The sequence below is a fragment of the Delphinapterus leucas genome, chromosome 15, assembly GCF_059928025.1.
Source record: "Delphinapterus leucas isolate spDelLeu-1000000601 "Yukka" chromosome 15, BTC_Dleu_Yukka2, whole genome shotgun sequence".
Taxonomy (NCBI): domain Eukaryota; kingdom Metazoa; phylum Chordata; class Mammalia; order Artiodactyla; family Monodontidae; genus Delphinapterus; species Delphinapterus leucas.
Window position 1 is genome coordinate 60,420,899 of NC_143143.1, and position 25,773 is coordinate 60,446,671.

The 25,773-nt window shown below is 46.8% G+C and overlaps 1 protein-coding gene across 3 annotated transcripts; it reads left to right on the forward strand.

Moving 5' to 3' along the window:
* Positions 1 to 83: 83 nt before the first annotated feature.
* On the forward strand, positions 84 to 20,509 carry NSFL1C (NSFL1 cofactor). Of its 3 annotated transcripts, XM_022592818.3 has the most exons (9): positions 84 to 311; positions 2,763 to 2,860; positions 8,751 to 8,825; positions 11,334 to 11,499; positions 12,111 to 12,203; positions 13,423 to 13,532; positions 13,937 to 14,074; positions 18,796 to 18,960; positions 20,108 to 20,509. In XM_022592818.3, exons 1-9 carry the CDS (start codon positions 207 to 209, stop codon positions 20,268 to 20,270), a joined length of 1,113 nt encoding a protein of 370 aa, XP_022448526.1. In that variant the 5' UTR covers positions 84 to 206; the 3' UTR covers positions 20,271 to 20,509. The 3 variants fall into 3 exon arrangements, with proteins under 3 accessions (XP_022448526.1, XP_022448527.1, XP_089752771.1); XM_022592819.3 differs by lacking the exon at positions 8,751 to 8,825 and having other exon boundaries at positions 85 to 311; XM_089896645.1 differs by lacking the exons at positions 84 to 311; positions 2,763 to 2,860 and adding an exon at positions 3,738 to 3,842.
* The last annotated feature ends 5,264 nt before the right edge of the window (positions 20,510 to 25,773 follow it).

Here is a 25,773-nt window from a genome sequence, read left to right on the forward strand (position 1 = left end):
AGGTTGAGGGTCCACGCTACGGCCGCCAGAGGACGCGGAGCGGCGGAGTTCTCGCACGGAAGGTTTTGCGTGAGGCACCGCATGGGGCGGGGCCTGCGGGCGGTCGCCGCTCAGCTGGACAGGGCTGACCGGTGGGCGGAACGCGCCGGCGGGGCTGAGGCTGTGCGGCGGCGCCCGGGGCGGTTTGGGCGGCGCACGGAGCTAAGATGGCGGCGGAGCGACAGGACTCGCTGAGGGAGTTCGTGGCGGTGACGGGCGCCGAGGAGGACCGGGCCCGCTTCTTCCTGGAGTCGGCCGGCTGGGACCTGCAGGTAGCGCCGCGAGGCGGGCCGCGTAGGGCGGACTGGGGACTGCGGGGCGCGGGCGCCTGGCGCGACAAGCCCGCGGTGGCCGAAGCGCACAGTCATCCCGCCGGGCCGCGGCCCGACCCAGGCCTCAGGGTCCTGGGGCCGCTTGCCACGCGTCGCCAGCTTGGCCTGGGCGTGGGGAAACGCGGGCTAGCTCCGGCCCCTACCTGCTCTACCCGGCCTCAGTTTCCCCTTCTGCCTGGCTCTCGGGTCAGCGAGATTTTGGGCACTGCCGCAGCCCGCGTGAAGAGGGAGAGCCTGGGGGCGTGGCTGCCGCGCCGAGTCTAAGGCTGCAGGCCCGGCCCGACTGACCAACTCCCCGGTGGAGCGGCGCTGGGGACTAGGTGCTCGTTCATTTCCATTTCCGCAGCCCCGGCCTCAGGACAGGGGAGAAGCCCAGCCTAGGACTTGGCCCACACCCCCTCCTACGTAATTGCTGGGAGAAACTGGGTAGTGGAGCCTATTCATCTGTAATAAGTAACTCTTCTGTAAAATGGGAGTCTTCGTGGAGCTTATCGTCTAGTTCACCAGCATGTATTAAGTATACGTTAAATATTTATTAGTTAAGAAGACAGTAAGGTAGGCTACACGAGGCAGGGATTTTTGTAAACTGTTGAATCCCCTGTGCCTGGAAAAACGCCTGACATGTAATAGGCACTCAGTAATTAATGGTAGGAAGAATTGCGTACGTGTTGTTCGCCAGCCTGTGTCTTAGGTAGACGATGACGCTGAATATTTATTGAGTGCCTGCCATGAGCCGAGTGCTGTTCTAACTGCTTTAGGTGTCGTAAGTCGTTTAACCTGTGCGTTTTGAAGCTGAGGTTCAGGGAGGTTAAGTAACTTGCACAAGGCCCCACTAGCTGCCAAGTGGAAGAGATGGCATTTGAACTCAGTTCTGCCTGACACCAGAGCCCAAGCTCTTAACCACCATGTGCCCTGGCACTTGACATATGATGGCTCAGCTAATCCTAGCCACACTATGAGGTACAGAAAACTTCCTCAGTTGTATAGATGAATTGGAAGCTCAGAGGTCAAGTGATAGGCCCAAGGTCACACACCCAGGGGTTAGGATTTGAACTGTGTCTGCCGACTTCACCATTTATATGCTTCCCGAAAGTGTAAGAGTTAGATAAAGCATCACACCTGTACAGACACAGAGTGTAAAGCTCCTGTGCTGGGCCGAGATACAAAATGCAGCTTCTGCCTGAAAGACCTGAAAGCTCACAGTGTTACAGGTGGCAGGTCATCAGCCCCAGTCTCCTCATGCTCTTAGTGGGGAAACGGGCTCATGCATGTGACATGACTTGCCCAGGACTTGAATGTAGACACCCCTCAATGCCAGTTCAGTGCATTCCCACGGCAGCATACTGCCTCCTGGCAGGCCTGCTAAAGCGTGTTCTGTAAAGGCACGCTGCTTCCAACAGGCTGGTTATGTCCCACGGCAGCTTACTGCCTCCTGGCAGGCCTGCTAAAGCGTGTTCTGTAAAGGCACGCTGCTTCCAACAGGCTGGTTATGTCCCACAGCAGCTCACTGCCTCCTAAAAGGTGGTGACCTTGAGGACAAGAGCCATGTCTTTTTCACCTCTGTAGACCTTATTGCTCTCTTACTTCTTTGTGCAAAGTAAGTGATAAGTAAATACCTGTGCATTGAGTCCATGCGAGAAACAGCCAGTTACAAATGGCCAAAAGAGGCCCTTATTCCTTCTGTATGTATAGAGCTAAGACATGACTGCATAAATGTTAATGGATCCTCATCCGTTTTACAGGGTTGGTGGGATGGGTGTCCCCATTGCACAGATTAGGAAACAGCATCAGAGAGAAAGTAAAAGTAGCAATCTGGACTGACCTCACAGTTCCCAACTCCTGGCTATCACCTAAATGCTGAGAGTAAGGGTCCGAGCAGACTGACTGGGATCGAGCCTGGCTCTACTCCTTACCAACTGTGTAACCTCAGACAGCTTTCTTAACTTCTCGGTGCTTCTCTATCAGCTATAAAATGAGATGATAATAGCACTAACTACATAGGGTTCTTTAAGGATTAAATGAGTTAACACAGGTAGAGTTGTACTCAGAACAACATGGCTCATAAATAAGTGCTCAATAAATGTACACTGCTTTTACTAGGTCACATTTCCTAATGAAAATGAGAAGGAGGAGTGTCACCATCCCAACTTTCCTTCTTGCCTTCTTTTCCCCTTAGTAGGTGGAATTTTTTTCAGGTAATATGAAAACAAGTACTTGGGCCATTACCTTTTGGTCTTATTTTCTATGGCCCCCCCCCCCCAAATGCAGAGTGCCTTGTAAGTGTGGGCCATATTTTTGTGTCTTTGCTTCTTTGTGTTCAAAGGAGATGAAAGGAGATGTGTTAGATGAAGGCCTGTTTAAGGATCCCAAGTTACTACCTCTCTGTTTCAGATTGCCCTAGCAAGCTTTTATGAGGATGGAGGGGACGAAGACATTGTGACCATTTCGCAGGCAACCCCCAGTTCAGTATCCAGAGGCACAGCCCCCAGGTAAGGGCCAACTTCAGTTATTGCTACATTGGTGTGCTTCCAGCAATGGGACAGAGGATTCAGGGCTGGGGATGTGGACCAGTGGGTTTGAGGGAGGAAGATAGACTGACTGGTGGGTAGTAGTTTCTTGCAAGACTTATTCCTTTCTTGTAGAGATTTGGGATTCTTAACTGAGTGTGTGGTATATGATGCAATCCTGGAGGAAACCACAGAACCAACTTTTAAGATGTTTGGGGAGGGGGGTCTCTTATTTATGAAATATGAGGAGTAGCCTCTCCATTTATGGAAGTTTTTAAGTAGAAACCGAAGTACTTCCTTTCAGGGATGCTGTAGATGTAAAAGATTAGGCCAGGTGACTTTAAAAAGGCTCTCAATATTTTAGGATGCCCATTACCCTATTAAGAAGACTTAGAGAAAATAAACCTGTTTAACCCATCCTTTCCCAAATTGATTAGGGAGACCTTGTCTTATTTTGTGAAGCAGTGTTAACCTTTGCTATCCCATTTGCATCCCCTGTCCTGGCCACCCTTGCTCCAAGTTTCTCACAGCCGATCACTGCTGTGATCTACAGAGTGGGATAATGCAGGTCTTCTGGGAGACAGGCAGGGCCTCTTCCTTTAAAAGTGTCTGAACTACAGCTCCCCTCTCTGCCGTAGCCTGATTTGTTTCTACTCTCTGGTGTATGTTCTCAGTTTATTTGAGTTTGAATTCAACCCCAGAATACAGATATAGTGTTTCTTTGCTGGTGAAGTGATAAATTGTGTTTCTCTCTAAGGGCATCTGAGATTTAAATTACATTTCCTCCCTTTCTAGAAGGAACACTAACCCCAGTTCTCATTGCTTCCTTAACTTCTTCCCCTACCTGCATTTCCAGAGGAAAGAGGTAATAGGCAGGACATCTTTTAGTTATTCATAGATGCCCACCTGTGAGGTGTCAGTGATGGCACATCAAGATGTTACTGCCTGGGACCTGGTTGATAAGGTAAGGGCTTTACTTGTAGCTGCTGATAGAGACAGCTGATTTCCTGGGGTGTGTCTTTCACAGGTACCCCAGATTACTGTTGGGGTGTTGGCACAAAAATACAGAGGAGGGGACTTCCCTGGTGGCGCAGTGGTTGGGAGTCCGCCTGCCGATGCAGGGTACGCAGGTTCGTGCCCCGGTCCGGGAGGATCCCACGTGCCGCGGAGCGGCTGGACCCGTGAGCCATGGCCGCTGGGCCTGCGCGTCCGGAGCCTGTGCTCCGCAGCAGGAGGGGCTACGGCAGTGAGAGGCCTGCGTACCGCAGGAAAGAAAAAAAAAATACAGAGGAGACGAAATTGAAACTTAGCCTCTGATGTCAGTCACATATTCATACCTGTCTTCTCTGGTAGACCCAAAGTCCTGTCAAGACAGTGGTTTATGGGACTTCCCTGGCGGTCCAGTGGTTAAGGCTTCACCGTCCAATACAGGGGGTGCAGATGCAATCCCTGGTTGGGGAGCTAAAATCCCACATGCCTCGCAGCCAAAAAACCAAAACATAAAACAGAAGCAATATTGTAACAGATTCAATAGAGACTTAAAAAATGGTCCACCTCAAAAAAATCTTTAAAAAAAAAAAAAAAGACAATGGTTTATTAGAAGCTGGGCTAGGAGCCTGACTGCTCACGTTCAAATCCCAGCAGTGCCACTTTAGAGATTTGTGACCTTGGGCAGGTTACTTAACATCTCCAGTCCCTCAGTTTTCGTCCTCTGTCAAATGGGAATGATGATAGTGCCTACCACATGCGAGATTAAATGAGTTAACACTTACATAGCACTTAGAACACAGAACGTGTTAACTGCTATTATTGTCATTTTATTATTACCATTATTAGCATCCATTCTCATCTTCCCCATTCTTTTCTTATTTGTTCCCTGTCTCATTCCACAGCAAGTCTATATGTTAAAAAGTTTCTAAAAAGTTTCTTAAAAGTAAAAAAATTCAAGGGAATAGAGTTTAACATTAAGACTGCGGGGAGTAAAAGACCGAGCACACATGCAGGCCTAAAGGTCTTACTTTTTTGCTTTGGTTAAGCCTCAGACTTGGTACTGGGCTTAGGTGAAGCCAAGGAAAAGGGAGAGGGAAGGCACTGTTTGTTACATCGTTGTGCTTGTCCAGGTGGTAAATGCTGACTGCATTCTCAGGAAAAGGCAGGCTTGTGCTAGCACCTCAGAGGAATCCTTTGTGGGGCCTGCCTTTCCCCTGTTTGACCTGACTGTTGCAGGACACTTAGCCTGCTGCTGAGCTCTCCCCGACCCCACTGTCATCTTCTCACATACCCTTTCATGTCATCACTGCCTCTGTGGCACAGCACTCAATTAGTGAGTTCCTCCTCTGACTCTAGAACAGGGGTTCTTCACGTGGAGGCCCTGAACCCCCTAGGAGGAATCTGTGGAATGGATGTCAGAAGGTCCATAAATTACCTGAAATTGTAGGTAAAAACTTATATATATGTAGTACCTTTTCTGGCAAGAAAATTCATAACTTTTATCAGATTCTCAAAGGGCTGTGGGACATAAAAAGGTTAACCATAGCTATAGGAGAAAGTCTAAACTCCTCAATTATAACAGCTGTCATTTATTGAGCACTTAACCAGCTGCCAGGCACTGGGTTAAGCTTTTACTGATATATATACATCTTTTTAATCCTTACTACAACCCTGTGAGGTGGGTACTGTTATTCTTCCCATTTTACAGATGAAGACACTGAAGCTGGGCATCTTCCCAAGATCACACAGCTAGCAAAACAAGGATTTAAATGTAGATCTGTTTCTGCTTCCAGCATTCAGCTCTCAGCCAGAATGATGTACTGCCTCTCCCTGTGGACTTTCACTGTCCTCCAGAATTTGCTGTGAACCTGCCATCCTCATCTTATCCCCCTTTTCCTTCTTTCTTAAATCTTTATTTCAACCAAACTGATTTGTTTGGTGTCTCAATTCTGCCTTGTTTTTGGTTCTTCTGCTTTTGTTTGAGCCTCTCATCTGACTGGACATGCCCACTCTCTTGCTTCCTTTCCACCTGTGCAGATCCTCTGTGTCCTTCCAGGTTTAGCTCCCTCCCCACCTTCTCTACTGAGCATGTTATCCCCCAACCCATAGGCAGCATGAACTCCAGTCACAACCCATATCCACATACTACTGTATGACATCTTTCCTGTGTTGTCTTGAATTCTTCTCCTGGTAATTACCTTAATATTTTTTTCCCTAAGTAAGTTGTAAGTTCCTGGAGGTGGGAGGGCTAGTATTCCAGGAGCACCCACCATCTGTCTGGCTCTGCCAGATATTCTTACATATGTTCTCTTCTTATACCTCTATAACCATGGAAGTAGGTCAGGTGCTCACCATTTCACAGGTCAGGATGCTGAGTCTCAGGAAAGGTTGAGTAACACATTTGCTGTTATAGTGGATTCAAACCCAAATTTGTCTAAATCCAAAGCTGCTGCTTCTGCCATGTGCTAGCTACCTCTCTGTGCAGTACCTCCCACCCCTGTACCGAGCACAGGGTCGAGCAAGAGGTAGGCTGTTTTTTCTTCCTGTTTTTTCTTCTTTCATTCAACCAAACTGTACTTTCTTAGAATTCTAGGGACCACCGTTGTCTGATTCTCTAAAACTATACTGTCCAATATGGTGGCCGCTAGCCTCATGTGGCTATTTAAACTAATTAAAATAAAACATTCAGTTATTCATTTGCACTTAACCAAATTTTAAATGCTCCATAGCCACATGTGACTAGTGGCTTCGTTATTGGACAGTGCAGGTACAGCATTCCTGTCACTGCAGAAAATGTGATCTGACAAAGCACTTTTGTGCCACTTCAGGGTGCCTGGGAGATAGAGTTCTGATGCTGAAAAATTGAAATTTCTGAGACATTTTGCCAATTTGTGGAAGATACAAGACAGAGTATTCTGAAATTGGTAATGCCCCCAGGACATCCATACTGTTAAGGTAACTCTCAGAGCATTACTCCAGAGCAGTTGTTCTCAGACTTTAGCATGCATCAGAATTACTTGGAGGACTCCTTAAAACCAGATTGGTAGACACTCCTTTCAGGGTTTCTGATTGAGGAGGTCTAGGGTAGGGGCTGAGGATTTGCATCTTTCACAATTTTGAGGGTAATACTGATGCTCCTGGTCCAAGGACCAACACTTTGAGAACTGCTGCTCCAGAGTAGTACTTGAAATGTGCTACACCGTGCGTCAGCACCCCGACTGTTCACAGCACGCCCACGAGGTTGGTGCTGACTGTCTCCATTTTCACATGAGAAAATGAAGGCTTAGAGAATTTCATTAGCATGCCCAAGATCCCAGGGTTGGAGGCTAAGTTGGCATTGGAACCAAGTAAATGGACACCAGAGTCTGTGTTAGATACTGTCAGAGTCTAGGTGTAAGAACTTCTGGGGAAAGAGTCAGACCTATAGCCAGAGCAAGTGGTTTGCTCAAGCAGGTATACACATGTGTATTTGAAGGTGTTTAACGACAGAGAGACAGAGGATTTTTTTTTCCATAGATGCTAAGCTAAGCATCTGTGGAAAACTCCCCTGGGAAGAGTAATGAGTGGAATTAGCCTTTTAGGGCACTGGTATGGATCTTATCACTTGCATCCTTTTGAACCGTGTTGTGTAGAGCATGAAGGAATGCCCAGGAGGTTGCTCTCAGCTCACTTACGCAGGAATGTATTTGCTACATCGGTTGATCTTTGTCCTCTTTTTTCTAGTTGGTGGAGCCTCAGAGCCTATTCTGTCCTCTGATTGTCTCCCTGAAATAAATCTTTCTTCAAGGCTGAGCTGGAGTAAACAACTCCTTCTCTAGCCTCACTAAATCTCCATTACCCTCTCCCCCCATATTAAAGAGAAACAACTTTTTTTCCCCTAAAGAATACAGAAAATGGTGTGTCTCATGATACTTGAAAAACTAAGATTATTCCTTAAGGACAAACCTAAACTAGGAAAAAAGTGGCAGTGTAAGACAGTGTCAGAGGAGGGAGTTAACCCTTGTCATACCATGTTTAGTGTGCCCTGTCTACCGCACCCCACACAACCCTGCTTTTTTCCTAAACACTAATAAATACTTGACTGACCTACAGCAGAAGCAGACAGAGGCCTTTTCACTCATATATTCATTTCATTTTTACTTCTTGATGATTTATCCTTCCTCTAATGTGTTACTTTCACTAGTCTCTGTGTATGTGCCTGTGCTGCTTTCCTGTAATGCCCTGTTGGTCCCCTTTCCCCACCAGCCCCACCATCCTTTATCCAATTGACTGATGGTCCCCTACTAGTTTGTCAGCACTCGGTCCAAATGTTGCATTTTTCTGGGACGCTTTTCTTGGTGTTCCCCAACCCCCACCTAGAACAGGAGACTGTTCTCACATCCCATGTGCTTCCCTCTGTCACAGCCCCTGTTGCACAGTATTTAATGGATGGTTTCCTGGCCAAAGAGCCACTAGCCTGTAAGCAACTAAAGGGTAAGAACTGTGCCTGATCATTTTATAGACCTAGCATCCAGTTCAGTGCCTGGCACACAGGCATTCCCCCAATATTTAAAAATTATATGATGAAAATCGCTATCCAGTAGTACGTTTTTAAAGTAGTACAGACCCTATCCGGTTCCCTCCTCCCCCTCTAGGAGAGCTTAAATTGGATTTCATTTTACTTCTTGATACACTTTCTAATTTATTCTTAGTCCTGTGTGACCTTGAATAAATATCATTGTTTTGCATTATAAACTTGAGAGGTTAGCCCTCCTCCCATAGATCCTCTTCCTGCCCCACCAAAAACCCTAACCTCAGTGTCCTCAACTGTTAGCAGCTGATGTTGCGGATCACCTTTCTCTAACTCCCCTTGAGACCATTTTGCTCCTTTCTGTGTCTCCAGCGATAATAGGGTGACATCCTTCAGAGACCTTATTCATGACCAAGACGAGGACGAGGAGGATGAGGAGGGTCAGAGGTGAGTCTTTATTGGGGGCACAGTCCACAGGAAAGTCCATGGTAATGTACAAATCACCTAGAACAGCCTAGAAGGATAAACATGCTCGGTTATCATTAGCCATTACTACTGTGGGCTAGTCATATGCATACTAGAAACGGTTTTCCACTCCCTGTGCTTAGAAGTGATCCCTGTCCTCTTACTATTTTATTTTCTTTTGGGGTATTCTGGATTTGTTTTTGTTCTGTTTCATTTTTAATTATTAAGATAATATGTATTTATTGAAGAATATTAGGGGAAGGGAAATAAATCTATAAGGAAAAAAGCCATTCGTAATACAACCCAGAGGTAACCACGTATCAATAATATTTTTGGTGTATTTCCTTCCAGCTTTTCCTTAATTGAAAAAGCAATATATTACATAATAAAGAGAAAAAAAGGGCTTACAAATGTATATTCCTCCAATGTACAGACACAGTAGTGTTTTTTGTTGGTTTGTTTTTAACCTTTAGGAATGTTATAATAAAATTAGTGTCCGTTGTGGAAAATGTAGAATAGCGTAATGAAAAAAAATATAACACTTATCCACCCTGTGGTAACTACGGTTAATATTTTGGCATATTTCCACTAAGTGTTGGTTCTGTGTGTAAATATAGTTTGTTTATATTGTATTTTACATGGTGAAAGCCAGATGTTTGTTTCTTGCTTTTGTAGGATTAATGCTACATCTTGAATACTTCTCCAGGTCATTAAGATTCTTCATAAGTGTTTTCAGTGACTATAATGGTGCATCATATGGAATGCTCGACATTTAAATCATTTCCAGTTTTTTGCCACCTTAAATATCAATGCTGTGAACATCTCTGTGTATTAATCTTTGACTACATTTCAGATTATTTTGGATAGTTTATAGAAATGAAAATACCGGGTTAAGGGCATGAATATTTTTAAGACATTTGATCACAGATTCCTAGTTTGTAAGCCAGGGCTTTGAGATCCCTTAATAAGGATCTTACAGTCCACTGAACAGAACTTTGTCTACCTGGAATGAACAAGGATGAACTGGCTGCAGCCTCACTTCATGGGTTTTGGTTGTCCATGGAATCTGTCTTGGTCTGTCAAACATTCCTAAGGAACATTGTATAATAACCATTATGGAAATGCAGTTATCTCATCGTGGTCACTCTTTGGGAAGCGGGCTGAGAAATTATGTGTGTTCTGTTCTCTGTCTTCATCCACGTAGTGACCTTTACACTACCTCAGAGCCTTCTATTTAGATACACTCAAAGTTCAGGAATAAATGTTAATTTCAGTGTTTTAATACTCCTTGAATGAAAGGCAGTGTCATCAAGTAAGTGAATGCCCAACTCCTAAATGACCTCCTCCTACTTCTCCTGTCCTGTCACATCCTCCAGGCGGTGACCTTCTTTTACTTCACATCCCGGTTACATCTCTGGTCCCTCAGCATTTCAGACCTAATGACACTGGTACTGTTGTCCATGCCAAGGCCTAGGGTTTTGCCTTGCATTCTCTGGGGAATGTCAGGAAATGGAAGGCTGAGGCTCAGTTTTATAGGTTCTCAGTTCTCCTCACTGAGATGTGCTATTGACTTAGCTGTGAATAGGAGTGATAAGGAGGCAGCTAGCCAAGGCTACATGACTGAAGGTTTTCAGATGCAGCTAAAAAAAAAGCGCTAACTTCATCTCAAGCCATGCTTGGCCTATTGCAAAGCAGGTATGGGTATCTTGGGGCTTGTATTTGAGCTTCCCTGACCTCCTCCAGTACCCACTCTTCTGCATCTGCCCGGTGTATGTCACAAGAATTGCAAGGTTAGGTGATGCTTGGGAGCTCTCGGTGCTGTATCACACCTTACATGTGTGCATTACTCTGTGCTTGTTCTTTTGCATACTTCCGCTGATTTGAACCTGATGGCCCTGACTTAAGGAACAGGTAGGTAGGGCATGTGATCCTTCCCTTCCATTTCAAAGAAGGAAAGTGAGGTTAGCTCAGTGCATTGGCTTGCCTAGTTCACTCAGTGGCAGAGCCAACAGTGGAACCTAGCTGCTTGTACTAACCACACCACTGCCACCATTAATCCAGGGCTGCTAGTGGTAGCTGCTTCTAACTGACCATAGTGATCGTCTGCTGGAAAGGTGCTGGCCGCCGGATGGTGAATTCCCAGAGCTAACGTGCTGTTGTGCATGCCTGGAATACCCTTCCCTTGTCCTTTACCTGATAAACTCACCCTCAAGATTTAGCCCAGAAGATACCCTTCTAGGAACCCTTGACTGTACTCCCCACTCCCCAGCTCTGTGTTCCTAGAGCACCCCTTACTGACTTCTCCTGTGGCTCACACTGCAGTATGGCTGTCTGCCTCTTAAATCTGTCCCCACCTAGACAGTAAGTTCCTTAAAGATGGGCATTTGTACCCTTTGCCTCATTGTGCCCAGCTCCTAGCCCAGAGCCTGGCACATGCTCTGTTCTTGTTTTCTAAGTATATTTGGTGTTAGATGTGTATTTTCTGCACAGGTTTTATGCCGGGGGCTCAGAGAGAAGTGGACAGCAGATTGTTGGCCCTCCCAGGAAGAAAAGTCCCAACGAACTGGTGGACGATCTCTTTAAAGGTGCCAAAGAACATGGAGCCGTAGCTGTGGAGCGAGGGACCAAGAGCCCTGGAGAGACAAGTAAACCAAGAGTGAGCATAAGGGGTCGGTGTCGTTGTCTGTGTCCACAGGACTGAGGTTCCAGAGCAGAGGAAAGGAGGCCTTCCTCACCCCAGTAGTGACTGAATTTGTTTTTGTTTTGTTTTTCATTTGCTCACTCCCTCTAATATGCAGAAGAGCAGTGCAGTTTCTCTTACCTTTTAACATGAAATCAAGATTTGGGGCAAAGTTTTCAAACCTATGGCCTATGGTCTGGATCAGGTTCTGCAAACATGTTTTGTTTGGCCTAACCAACCTGACTTACTCCGTGTCTTGCTTTATTTTTGTTTTAATTGAATCGGTGGCCACCTGTTTTACATACAGTCAGGATTTCTGTTTTCTTTGTGAAAATCAAAAAGTCTTTAGTGTTATCCTGCACCTAGATTCTGAAATGGTCATGATTAACTAGAGCTTAGTAGCAGCCATTCCCTTTAACCAGGCAATACCCCCCCACCACCATTCCAGTTTTTACCCCAGTCTCTGAGTTTCCTACTCAGAGAAAGTGTACCTAGTAGTTAACAAGCTTGAGATAACATCATTATATCTGGATAACCTGATAACTGTTGACCCACTTCTCCGGTGTTTATGAACTTGTCTTTTATAGCCATTTGCAGGAGGTGGCTACCGCCTTGGAGCAGCACCAGAGGAAGAGTCTGCCTACGTGGCTGGAGAAAGGAGGCGGCATTCCGGCCAAGATGTGAGTGTGCACCTACCTTCTCTAGGGAAGCTCGTGTACTGTTTTATCATTTTGGGGGAGAAATTAGTCCCATGTTACACGTGAATCAGCAGCCTCCGAAAGGGAAGAGGCAGCAGGTTTGCTGTATTCCATGAATGGAAAAGCTTACCTGAGAATCAAAGACAGCTCTCATCTGGCTGGGTGTGGGGGGAGGGGGGTGGCTCATGAGTGGGGACAGGCAGAGCGGATGGACAAATAATGGAGTTTTCTGAGCATTCCATGGATCTCAGGCAGAGGGATAGTGATTCCAGGGTTCTCTGGTGGTGTGAATGTGCCTAAAGAACTTGGTCTTTAGACATCCCCCCCAAGGAGGCCTGAAACGTACTTTTTGAACTTTTTCCGTATTATATTCCAGTCCTTTTTTCCCTGCACATAGGGATCCCCCCTATCCAATAAGTATAATCATACTGTAGAGTCAGTTTTGAGGTTTATATCGTAAACGTTTTTTTTTAATTTTGTTGAAGTATAGTTGATTTACAATGTTGTATTAATTTCTTTTGTACAGCAAAGTGACTCAGCTATAAATATATATATATACTTTTTCAGTGCCATAAATATTTTCATATGACCTTGTGACCATTAGTCTCCATAATGTATTTGTTTTTAATTATTTTGGGTTTTTTTCCAAAGTAAAGTAGTCAAGCAAGGAGGAAATAAAAATCCTATCCACCTGAGGTAGCAGCTGCTAATATGCTGGTCTTTAGTCCTCTAGACCCTTTTCTGTGTATATATATATAGGGAGTCGTTAACAGAAATTGTAGATATCATTTTTAATGGCTGCAAAATAGTCCACGGAAGATTTGCCATGCTACTTTAGTTGAGCACAAGCTTTGTGCCAAGCACACTGGCAACCCTATAGATAAGGAAGCCACAGCTTCAGTTGAGTCATCTGCTCAGTGCCGCTTAGCTAGTGAGTGGCAAAATCAAGATGCAGACCCAGGTCTGCTTAAATCAAAGCCCCATTCTCTTAAGTTGTACCATATCACCTTCTTATTTTAGGTTAATACTTATTTCATTGGTTGTTGATTGATCTCCTTGTGCATGAGTATATGTTTTGTCTGTCTGGGTGTTTTAATAATGACACAGTAAAATAGTAAAAACTCGTTAATTTGCAAGTTCATGCTTGTGTGCTTGCCAGGTTCCTGACAATGTATAGACTGCTTACCTCCTGTTGTCACAGGTTCATGTAGTGTTGAAGCTCTGGAAGAGTGGATTCAGCCTGGATAATGGTGAACTCAGAAGCTACCAAGACCCATCCAATGCCCAGTTTCTGGAGTCTATCCGCAGAGGGTGAGCAGAAAAGCCCTCCTTCGGATTCCATATCAGTGAGTGAGATGGCAGATGGGAAAGAAGAAGCTGATTCAAATATTTATTATTTAAGAAGTTTACATTTTTAAGCAGATTTAGCACAGTTGAGTTACAGATTCACAGATCTGCTCCCAAAACTCTGTGTATCTGCATTTCCCCTTTGGGTCTAGGACAGAGCCAAGTCACCAAATAAGATACAGGTCTCCAGTCTTGACTCTGAGCAGGCATGAGAGAAGGGGGAGGCGGACAGGTAGCGACTGGAGCAGTCAACTCCCTGTGAAGCCCAACTTCACAGTTGGAACTGAGAAGTTTCTCCTCCCTTTGTAGCATCACTGTCATTCCCATACTGCTCTTTGTGGGCCCCAGAACTGCCTTTTCTCCCACAGAGAGGTGCCAGCAGAGCTGCGGAGGTTAGCGCATGGTGGGCAGGTGAACTTGGACATGGAGGACCATCGGGACGAGGACTTTGTGAAGCCCAAGGGAGCCTTTAGAGCCTTCACTGGTGAGGGTCAGAAACTGGGCAGGTAAGGAGCAGCACAGGTGGGAGTGGGACTGTGTGGGTCACTCCTGTCGGGCCCGACAGGCCCTGTGTAAGGCTCACTTTGTATAGCTCTTTACTGTTTATTACAGAGTACTTCAGATTTTATTTTTATGGGAGGAAGAGTATGGGGAACATAGGCTTTGGCATTAACAAACCTAAGTTTAAATCTATTCTTCACTTTCTAGCCATTTGACCTTGGACTATCCAGGCTCAATTTGCTCAACTATAAAGTGGGACTAATAAGAATCCTTACCTCCTCGATTACTGCTGGGAGGAGCACGTAGAGCACTGCCCCACAGTGAGCAGTCAGTGTGATCAGTAAAGGTAACACATTGCTGCTTTGACTCGGTAATCTAGGGTGTCCCGGGCAGGGATAACCGTCTGCATGGCTTCAAGGCTGAAACAGACACGTGTATTCAGGTCACTTGAAATGGAGATTCAGAGGAGAAAGGAATCCTGGACTCTTGCCGGCCAGCCTGCAGCGGCATCGTTTAGGATCCAGGGAAGCTCAGAGACATTGTTGCCCCTTTGCAGCCTGCTGCTCCACTGTTATGGCAGCTCTTATCTCTATTTCTTTGGTCCTGCCTGAGACTCAGTTTGTCATTTCCTGTGAAATTTTTGCCACGTGTCCTCTGCCACTATCTCCATCTTGCATTCAAACCCCTAATAGGATCTGACTGGTTGATAGTCCCTATTACCTCTGATAGGCAGGGTTCTCACGCCAGATCCTTGACCATCCCACAGACAGGCAGCCTTCTCTCAGGGACCCACTCAGCTTTGGCCATGCATGGGGTCACTTCGTCAGTATCCTTCAGAGAGAGATTTGCACACGAGAGGCACTCAGCATGGTGACCCTCCCCGCCAGTACCATCCTTATTTTACAAAGGGAAAGCTGAGGCTCTTGGGCTTTAAGGGATACCCTTAGGTGCTCCCTATGGTAGAGCCGGGACTGGAATCAGGCCTTCTGATTGGCATTTCTCCCCACACTCCTACACAGCAAGACACCGTTTCTGACCTAGCTCTGGCAGCTCTTGAACTAGGCACTGCCCTTGCTCACCTCACCACCATCTGCAGGAATCAGAGTGTGGTCTGCCAACAGCTGTGCTCTTTGAGCTTCTGGCTGGCCCTCTCCTAGAATCCCCTGCCTCCCTGCTGGCCATTCATGCCTCATCAGGAGCAAGGGTCATAGCTCAGGACATTAGAGACCAATAGATTGTGGTTTACCAGGACCAAAATAGTTAAGTCCACCCTGCTCATCATTTCATCTACCACTTCGGGGCCTGTGGGTTAGTCCAGGACAGCTGTTCTCTGATCCATCTGTGACTTACCTGTCAGCTATGGTAAGCTTTGTAGAGCACCAGATAATTTTTTTCCGTATATTATTAAACTAAAATGTGTTTATCTTTAAAAAAAAATAGAAAATACAGATAAAGAATAAAAACTGTCCCTAAACCTAACACCAGATATGTCCAGTTAGTATCTGGGAAGTATCCTTCCAGTCTGTATATATGTATGGGTGTGTGTGTGTGTGTGTGTGTGTGTGTATAAAAATAAATGTTCTATCACCTGTTATTTTGCCTAATCAGTGTAGTATGGCTGTCATTCCAGATCAGTAGGTGTATTTCTACATTTTTTTTTTTGGCGGTACGCGGGCTTCTCACTGTTGTGGCCTCTCCCGTTGCGGAGCACAGGCTCTGGACGCGCAGGCTCAGCGGCCATGGCTCACGGGCCCAGCCGCTCCGCGGCATGTGGGATCTTCCTGGACCGGGGCACAAACCCGTGTCCCCTGCATCAGCAGGCGGACTCTCAACCACTGCGCCACCAGGGAAGCCCTACAATATTATTTTTAATGCTAACATACGTTTCTATCTTATGTATGTGCCATAATTTAACCAGTCCCTGATGTTAAACATTTAGGTGGCTGCCAGTATTATGAACAACATTACGATGAATATCTCTAATTAAATCTTTATATACCCCTTAATGTTGTACTAGAAGTAAAATTGCTAGCTCAAACGATCTTCATATTTTTAAGATGTTGTCAAATTGCCCTTCAAAAAGGTTGTATCCGTCTTTCACCCACCAGTAGTTTTAAGGAAGGGTCCAGAGCACTGTGCAGTTTGGGTTTGTCTGGTTTCATGATACTAACAGAAAATGCTTCTACTATTGGAAAGTCTAACTCTATTATGTATGAAGACTCCACATCTCAAAAAATTAAGATGTTTTTAAGGAGTCTGTTTTAGCAGGATGGGAATACTTAGTGCAGGTGATGAATCAGCAAGTCGAGACAGAGCTTGATAATCAGATGTGATGCTTGTCAGCTAAATAAATGTTCATTGCCAGTACCAATTTGATTTTATTTCAGTTCTAGCTTTTAATGAAAAATGAGCTAAAAAATGTTTTATACAGCTAAGGGAGATGGAACGTTAGCTTTTCAGTCTAAACTAGATGGACAGCCCTTTTAATTTTTCCAATAAATTTTACTATGCTTTCCATTGTCTTCTTGTTAACTAAAATGATCAGGAAGCCAAAAGTTTAAGAAATTTTTCTCAGGTTTGCCTCAAAAATCAGTCAATGCTTGTTTTTTCTCCAATTACCTAGAAAAATAAAGTGAATGAATAGATTTTTCTCAGTTAAGAAATTTGAAAAAGTTCGTTCAGTTGCATGAAACTTTATTTTAGGCTTTGCGTTTGTTTGTTTGGATGGGAACTAATCTCAAGATTTGGGAAGCCTGCATTTACTTGATTTTGAGTACCAAACACCAAGAGTGCACTTGGGATGGGGGTGAAGGGTGACACTGCTGCCAGGATGAGCTTTGTCCCCTCACCATGCTTTCTGTAGTGGTCATCTTTGTAAAGCAGGTGGCAGGGTCTCAGGAGGTAGCATTGTGGCAACAAAGCACCTTAGTGCCCAATTTATTCCCACTACAAAGGAAATGAGCAGTCAGGTAATTCAGCTTCTCTCTCATTCAGGCCTTTCTGGCAGGCAGTAGCATCAGTGAGTACCCATCATGTACTTGGAATTGTTATAAACAGTTGAGGGACAGGCTGCCTAGAGTCTAATTAGAGAGTTGACCTAAGGCCCTTAAAACTAATGAACAGAACAGAGTAGATCTTAGGCATTTACAGGTTCAACATTTAACTTTCCACTGTTTCCAAGCATCTCCTCAGGCCCGCGATGGTGTAATTTATCTGTGTCTCAGCTCACATTTGAGTCCCACGTGCTGTGAGGCTGATCCATAGAAGCTCCTCTCATAGCCAATAAGTGTGGCCAGGTTTCTCTTCTGAGCTCCACTTTGTAATTCTCTAAGCCACTATTTTTCATGTTTACAGAAAAGCGTAAGTTCAGTTTTCAGTTCTTCCTTGCTAATTATTTGCCCTGGGGCAACATTTCACTGTGTTCCATGAAACAATCTGCAGGAGGTTAACAAGCGTAACATGAAAGAAAGGACATGGTGATCAAATAAGTTTGCCTTAACCCCACGATCTCTCAAGGCCTTCTTTAATATGTTAGTGGCCTGTGATGCTGTTGGTATAATATGTGGCATTTCCAAAACCTTCCTGGAGATAACTCAAGGGACTAGGGTCCCAGGGAACACACTTAGGAAAGCACTTTCAGTTGGATTTCCTAAGAATACCCTTTTTAGGTTGTAAGGATCAGAGGGAACGGTGAGGTGTATGGATTAATGTAACTAGAGGCTTTGGGCGGAAGCAAGGGAGTTCTCATCCAATGGCCTCTGTTCTCTGCATAGGTCTAGGCCAAGATATCTGCTAAGAGAAAGGCTGAGAATGAGATACATAGATGGTATACAGGAGAGAGATGAAGCCTCCAACGGTTATGGAGAATTGGGAATTCGTGTGCATTTTGTGTTTGTCAGCCACCCTGAGTGTAGCACGCCTTTAATCCTCACAAGAGTCCTTGTTAAAGAACCTTGTTACTACCCTTGTTGAAACTCAGGGAGCTTAGATAACTAGCCCAACACTACCATAGCTAGTGGGTAAATTCATACCCTGGTCAGTCTCATTCCAAGATCTGAGCCCTCAACACTGCAGTAGGAACTGTGTTCTGTTCATATTGTATAATTAATCCCTGCGGTGCCGGCACTTAGTTGGCTTTCCAGAAATCTCAACCACCTCCTGATAGTTGACACATGAGTATGAGATACTCACATGAGTGAGGTTGCACTGGGGCAGGCAGGCCTGAAAACTCCCATCAGAGGAAAAGAGCCTGGACTTGTCCCTTACATTCCAGCAGTCACCTGCCAAGCTGTGTCATGCCTACCTCAGCTGCAGACTTGGAGTGCCCCCTCCCCATTCTGCCCTCAGCCTCTCACTGAGGCTAAAACTTACCCTGGTCTGTTGGATCCTCCAGCATCAGATCCCAGTTTCTCCTGGCCCAGGCTGTCGTGCCTACTGCTTTCCTCCCTTCAAGCCCTTGTTCAGTTGTGGACACCAAGAAAGAAGGGTGTTGGTAACTTGCCCAACTCCAGGAGTGAGGGAGCTAGCAATAATTTGGGGGTTGAGGTGAATTCCGCTGGACCTCTAAGTTCCATCAGGACAGGGATTCTGTCTTGGACACTCCTTATATCAGTAGCAACAAACAGCACCAGACGTAACAAATGCTCAGTAAAAATATGAGACAGGATTCCCCTCTTGTGTGGGGCCTTGTTTCTGTTTGTGTCCTGACGCTATCCTCTCTCCTCAGCACTGCACCCCCGGTGTTGAATACCAGCTCTCCAGCCCAACAGGCAGAAAATGAGGCCAAAGCCAGCTCTTCCATCTCAGTCGATGAGTCGCAGCCTACCACGAACATCCAAATACGGCTTGCTGATGGCGGGAGGCTGGTGCAGAAATTTAACCACAGCCACAGGTACCTTGCATTATGTGGCCTGGCTTATTCTAAGAGGGTCCCAGAAACTCCCACGGACAGGTGAGAAGTAGGGAGCAGTTCTTCCTCCTAAACACCAGCAGGCACTCCATGCTTTCCCCAGAGGAGGCAGTGCGATAGGAAGGTATGGAAGTCTGAAGCCTTTGGTTTGGTCCCCTCTTCCATTAAGTGCGGCCAGTGACTTGCTCCCTCCCCTGTGTGGGTCTCATTCCTCATCTCTAAAATTAGGGGATCGGATTCCTCAGAGGGGTTTTTTTAGCCACCAAACAATTTGTTCAAAGGAAGTTTCATGCTAAAGCCCAAGTGTAGAACAGATAAAATTTGAACTGCTGTGGTTGATGGAGGGGAGAGGGGATGCAGTGCACCCTCCCACCCACCTGGCTTCCTCTACCTCCCTGCCCGCCAGCAGCCTCTGAAAACCACTAGGCTACTGAGGTCTCTTCTAGATCTGGACTTTGAGAATTCTAGAATACCTGTTCCATCTCAGATCATCTGGGATCAAAGCAAATGTGCCTCCCCAATTTAAAGATGGGGAAACTGAGGCACAAAGTGATGAAGGGATTAGCAGGGGAGGACTGTTGCCAGTAAAGATATTTGGCAACTCCTTTTTCTAGAATAGCAGGGTCTAAATTTCATCAATCATAGGCCATATAAAGCAGAACCCACATGTGGGGCCCAGGGGCTGGCTTGCCAATCCTTGAGTGTTGACAGGCTTCACGTGAGGTTAGTTGTGAAACAAGTTTGATTAGGGTTACAGAAAAGGGGCCCGGCAGAGAAGCCTCTAGGAAGAGGGACCCAAATGTGGGCAGGGAGTGCAGCATGATGAGGAACTGAAATGGGGAGGTAGGAGACCAGGGGGAAGGAGGGTGGTGTAAAATTAGGCAGGCCTCAGGACCACAGTCAGGAGATGGCTGTTTATACCAAGGAAAGGGGGAGCAGCTCTGAAGGGTTTTAGACAAAGGAGTGACATGAGCTCATGTGGTTCCAAATGAGAGCTTTGGACACTCTGTGGAGAAGGATTGGGCAGGGGAGGGGACCTGGGGATATGATACAGCTTCCTGAAGCAGGGGGTGGGGGCGGCAGAGAAGAACACTGCTCACCCACCTCCCCACTCCCCCCACTCCACCAGGATCAGCGACATCCGACTCTTCATCGTGGACGCCCGGCCGGCCATGGCTGCCACCAGCTTTGTCCTCATGACCACCTTCCCAAACAAAGAGCTGGCTGACGAGAGCCAGACCCTGAAGGAAGCCAACCTGCTCAATGCCGTCATCGTGCAGCGGTTAACATAACTGCCTGGCCCAGCCAGCAGCCTCATCTCCTTCCTGTGTCCCCGACGGCCAGCTGCCCCGTGGAGACCACCCCTCCACCCCCTCCTGCACACCCTGCAGTCCAGTGCCACGTCTCCTCCATAGCTCTGCGTTCTTAGATTTCAGTTGGACATTTGTTTTCTCCTTAGTTGCATTTCCTGGGTTTTTGTGACGATCAAAGGACTTTAAAGAAAAAAATAAAAACAACCAAAAAAATGGAATATCACCAGCATGTTATACAGAACCTCTCCCACTGAGGCAGGCTTTGATTATCTTAAAATCATATTTATGTCTAAGGTGTGTGGGGAGGAGTTTTCCATCCCCTCTGCGTAAAAATTGCATGTGGCACACAACACCCACCCACTAGTGTGTCCCCCCGCTGCCCCCAGGATGACTAGTGGAGGATTTCCCCTGTGTAGGGAAGGGAGTGGGGGGACTTACAGAAAAAGGCTTTTGCAGCCACTCACTTCCACAAGAACAGATCTCTTGCCTGGATAAAACTGAGCAGCAACAAGAGTCCCCTGAAGCATGAGGTCAGATCCAGAGGCACACAGCCCCTGTGCTCCTTTCACTCAAACCCTGGGAGGTTTACACTCTCCAGGCCTTGGCCAGCTGAGATTCTAGCTACACCTCCTGCTTCAGCGCTTTCCTCCCTCATCATCCAGGCTGCTCTGTCATTGCTTTATTTACTCCACATGCAGAAATCTGTACCTAGGAGGTACACAGGGTATCTTTTTACTGGGAAACAGCTTGTGCCAACCCAGATGAATTCAGAGTCAGGGTATCTTGGTCTGAAAGAGAAACAATCAAAATACCACTGAGCACTGATGACGCATGGCAAATCACATACTGAAGAAGGGGTGGGTTCCCTGTGCTACGAGCTCCTTGTACTGTGGTAGCATTTGCAGGAGGCTTCTGCTGACTGAAGTTAGGGTGAGTAACAAAGATGGCTCTGGTGTGCAGGCTTCACCCCGCTCTTCTCTGCCCGCTGAGTTCTGACTTGCACCAACGTGGGCAGTAGTCCCAGCCAGGGCAAGACCCTCCCCCTGTAAGTGTGCAAGGTTGAGAGAGGAGGATCACTGGGGTCTTGGATGGAAGCCTTTCCACCCCCTGTTAAGTGAGTCACAGACTTAGAATCAACGCTGACTCAGAACTTTCTGGCTTTGAATCATAGCGTGCCTCAGTACTCATTCCAGGCAGTCATCACCAATCACTTTCTCTCTTCTGTTTTACCCCCTGCAATGAGCCAAGAGCCAACACTACTTCTACCCAGAGTGGGGGAGGTCTTGGGGATCCAACCTGAGAAAGGGACTTGGCTTGGTGCTTCTGACTCCAAAGTGACAGGGGGCTGCTGGGGCTGCAGCATCTGCCACAGTTGGAGGTAAATATGAAACTAAGTGCTGGTCTGGAGAAACTGGATTATTGTCACCTTGACCATTAAAAACCAGAATGAGGACAATGGCGCTTTGTACTTTCTAATGGGTTGCTTTGAAGAAGTTGTGTAATGACAGCAACCATTGTAAGTACTTCAGTGCCTCACAACGGTCCCATTGTACAGTGCCGACCCCTGAAGCCCAGGTCACACAGCTTACCACACAGTAAGTGGTAAGGCCTATCTGCCCCCCAAGGCTCCTGCTCTTAACCATCATGCCACATATACGTGCACTCCAACCCCAGCCCTGTATACATAAATACACTCGACACTCCCCACCCCTCTTCAGGGTTTCTGCTATGTTTATTAGAACCAGAACAAAGCATAAAAACACGCTTAAAACCTGCATCGTGTAGAATTTACAAAGGCCTCTTTGGCCTCCCACCCAGCCCTGGGAAGTGAGTGAGGCAGCTGGTGTAATTGTTGCAGCTACCACAGTACAGACCAGCCAGGTACCTGGCTCTAGTTCAGAAGGACTGCCAGCCACAGAACCAGGGACCACACTAGTCTGGTTCAAGGCTAAGTAAGGGTGTTTTCAGCCCTAGTTTTTTGTGCTGGTGGCCCAGATGGAAAGGTTCAGCCATCCAGATAGGCTTTCATAGGTTTAAAAAAAAAAGCGGTGGGGGAGATACTCAACAGCCACTGGTTCTGGGGTTTCTGAATTCAGGGCAGTTCTCAGTTGAGGCATTTTGGATCATCCCAAAAATTGGCTGGTGAGTGGGATCCTCCTAGCATTAAATAGGCTGGGCCAAGGATATATTGCAACATATAGGGACAGACCATCAGGGGCAAGGGCAAGAGCAGGGGGACCAACAAGGAAGTCCATTAGGACATGTCCTAATGGAAAGATACATAAAATTCATCACTGAGTGAAAAATGCAAGTTAGTTGTCATGATGATGCCCTAATGAGTACATTTTAAATTAGTCTCTACTGTGCAACGTGTGTTGTTCCTGTTTGGTCTCGTAAACCACACCATGCTAAACAAAACCCTGTAGGTACAGTTTGGGACACGTCTGGTTGCTTCCTCAAGAGATTGCTTTGGGTGTGAGAAAGTGCCCTTCCGAGCCACAGGGCCCCTTCCCATGCCCACCAACAGTATAAAGTGTGCCCATCCCTGCCAGGAACTCCTTAAAGCTGACTTTGAGTTCATGGGGGAATAAGTTGGTACAGAAATGTGGGTTCCCTGCTGCTCTCTCTATCCGAACTGAATTTTAGGGGGAAACTGGTGTCAGGACTTCTCCCTCCCAGGGCCAAGTAAGGAGGTCTTCCTTCTTTAAAATGGGCTTTGCTCCCTTGTCAAGGGCTATGACTGTGTCCTCCCCTCCCCCCTTCAACATCCTCTGCCTTCTCAGGCCAGGCCAGGGAAGCGGAGCAGCAAACATTGTTGACTTCTAGTGTCCAGCCTGGTTCCCGGTCTGAGCAAGCTCCTGTGCCATGTGCCTGCATCTCTCTCTCTCTCCTCTCTCTCTCTCCCTCTCTCTCTCTCTCTCTCTCTCTCTCTCTCTCTCAGTAGCCTCATGCCTCACCCCACGTCCAGTCCCTCAGTAAGTCCTCCAGTTTCTGCTGCAAATGCGTCCTAAACCCAGCCACTTATCATCCCTCCCTACTATCTCCCTGGCCCATCGTCCATCTCTCATGTCAACAACTGCAGTGACTTCCTTGTTGGTCCCCCTGCTCTTGCCCTTGCCCCTGTCTGTTCACACACAGTCACCACATCCATTACTCTCTTCCTTTTAAAGCCCTCAGGAGCTCCTCAGTAGCCCTAGAAACTTCTTCTAAAGCCTGAAGAGCCCTGCAGGACCTGTCCCCTGCCCATCACTTAATCCCTCTGTCCTGTTTTATTCTCCGTCTTATCCTGATCTCCAGCTGATGCATTATACATTCTGATTCCTTTGTCCCTCCACTAGATTATAAGCTCCATGAAGCAGGGTTTTTTTTATGCTTCACCCATGTACCCTGAGTACCTGGCACAGTGCCTGACACATAGTAGGTCCTCAACAAATAACTTGTTGGATGAACCTGTGAAACAGATAAGACCTCCCCATCTACTCCCTTCCTCCCAAAGCAGGTTCCCATTCAGCCACAGGGGGGCATCATTCTAAAGGGTGCTATAGCTTCAGGCTCTTCCAGAAAAGACACTTAGGCAGAACAAAAGACAGGTGTGTGTGTGGGGAGGGGGTCCAGGGTGTAAGGGAATGCCCCCCAGCACTTTCCCCACCCTGCCTGGGCTGGACTAGGAAGGTTATTAAGGGCCAATTACCTCCACAGTGAGCACCTGAGATCCTCAATGCCAGGACCAGTTCTTTAGCTTCTACTGATGATAATAGCAGCCACCATAATTTGAGCACTAACTTTGTGCCAGACCTTGTATATACCTTACTTCATGTAGTTTGACAACACCCAAAGGTACCGTGGTAGCCCATTTTGTGGAGGAAAATACTGAGGCCTAGTGCAGTGAAGGGATTTGCCTGAAGTCACACACCAAGTAAAAGTCAGAACCAAGGCTTTGAATCCCCAGCTGCCCTACTCCAAAGCCACAGCCCTTGACCACCAAGCTCTATGGCTGTGAAAAAGACAGGCCCAAGGACAGCGGTAGGAGGAATGACTGGGACACGTGGGGAGAAGGACAGCAGGAAATCAAGGAGGACTTCTGGGAGGAGGGCACCCTTGAGCCGGGCTGTGAAGAATGTTCATTAACAAGGAGGAAAAGAGTTTTCCTTCCTCAAGAGACAAACCCAAAGGATTTGTGAAGGCGTGGGGCAGGCAGATCCGGCTCTGAACTTACGTTCCATCTTTTACCAGGTATGACGTTGGACAAGTCCCTGGAGCCAGTGCCAGGGACCGCATCTTGTCCCTACTGAGGGACAACACTAAGTTCCCCTCTGGACTTGTGGGATGAGAGAAGACTAAGGAAACCAAGAATGGACTCCAGAGCCCTGGGGTCAAGCCCTTCCTCCTCAACTCAACTCCTCTCTGCTCTGCAGTTTTCCCATCTGTAAAATGGGCTCTCAGCAAAATTATTGTATTGTTAGTAACAATTACTGTATGCTAGTAACACTGTTTCCCAAACCTGTGAGTGTCTGTGTCCCCGGATCAGCCAGTACTGTTAGTTTTGACAACAACACTCAGCCTCCAGGGCAGATTTGGGACACCTCAACTCCCTGAAAGTGATGGGGTGTATCCAAAGATTTCAGACTGATAAGATGGCAGTTCAGCTTGCAACCTCTCTCCCCGGGCCAGGGCTTTGTCCTTTTCTGGATGATTTTCAAACAGGAACTTGGAGGGCAAGGCCCCAATCAGCAGAGACACCAAAGGCTCTTAGCAGGTGGGACCACGTGACCCCATGGAGATGGGACGGCTTTCCTTCCAGGCAGGCCAGACAGGTCCCCAAATCCCCAGTTGTGGCCAGAATTCAAGAGAGACTTTGGCCATCTGAACACTCTCAGCTCACCAGCCAGATGACAGAGATCTAAAGTTGGCAGGGGCCGGGGGGGGGGGGAAGGTTGGGGGGTGAGAGTTATTGCAAAGGCCAGACAATTATCTAAACCAAATTCCTGAAGCCCCAAGGGCACAGGTAGAAGTGACCAAGAGACAAAGTGCTCAGTGCCCTGAGCTGGACTTGGGTCTGAATCTTGCCACACCCCTTACTGGCCATATCCTCTATCTGAGCCTTAATGCCCTCATTTCTAAAGGAAGATAATAATTATATCTGCCTCAGAGGGTTACTGTGAGAATTAAATCAAACAACGTGTATAGGCACACACTCGTTAAGTGTTAGCTGTTGCCTGCATCAGGGCAGAAAGCAGATAAGCCGTGACCTCAGACCTCAGCTTGCTAAGCGCAGCTGAGATCTTGAGCCCAAGGAAACACATTTTCTGAAATCTAGGTTTCTTGCAGGTTTAGGAGATTAAAACAAGTGAGAAATATAGCCCACAGTAGCCATCAGTCAACAAGGTTGGTAAGCACCACTGGGGTTCCTTGAAGGTTTCACCCCATGTACAGTCTGCAGGGGAGAGGGACAGTAATTAAAGGACACTGAGGAAGGTGAGGG

What these genes read in the sequence shown, in the direction of transcription:
- NSFL1C (XM_022592818.3), top strand. Translation starts at nt 207, where the DNA reads ATGGCGGCGGAGCGACAGGACTCGCTGAGGGAGTTCGTGGCGGTGACG. An exon ending in TCCAGAGGCACAGCCCCCAG is followed by an intron (nt 2,861 to 8,750) that starts GTAAGGGCCAAC and finishes CTGTGTCTCCAG; the next exon opens with CGATAATAGGGTGACATCCT. An exon ending in GAGAGACAAGTAAACCAAGA is followed by an intron (nt 11,500 to 12,110) that starts GTGAGCATAAGG and finishes TGTCTTTTATAG; the next exon opens with CCATTTGCAGGAGGTGGCTA.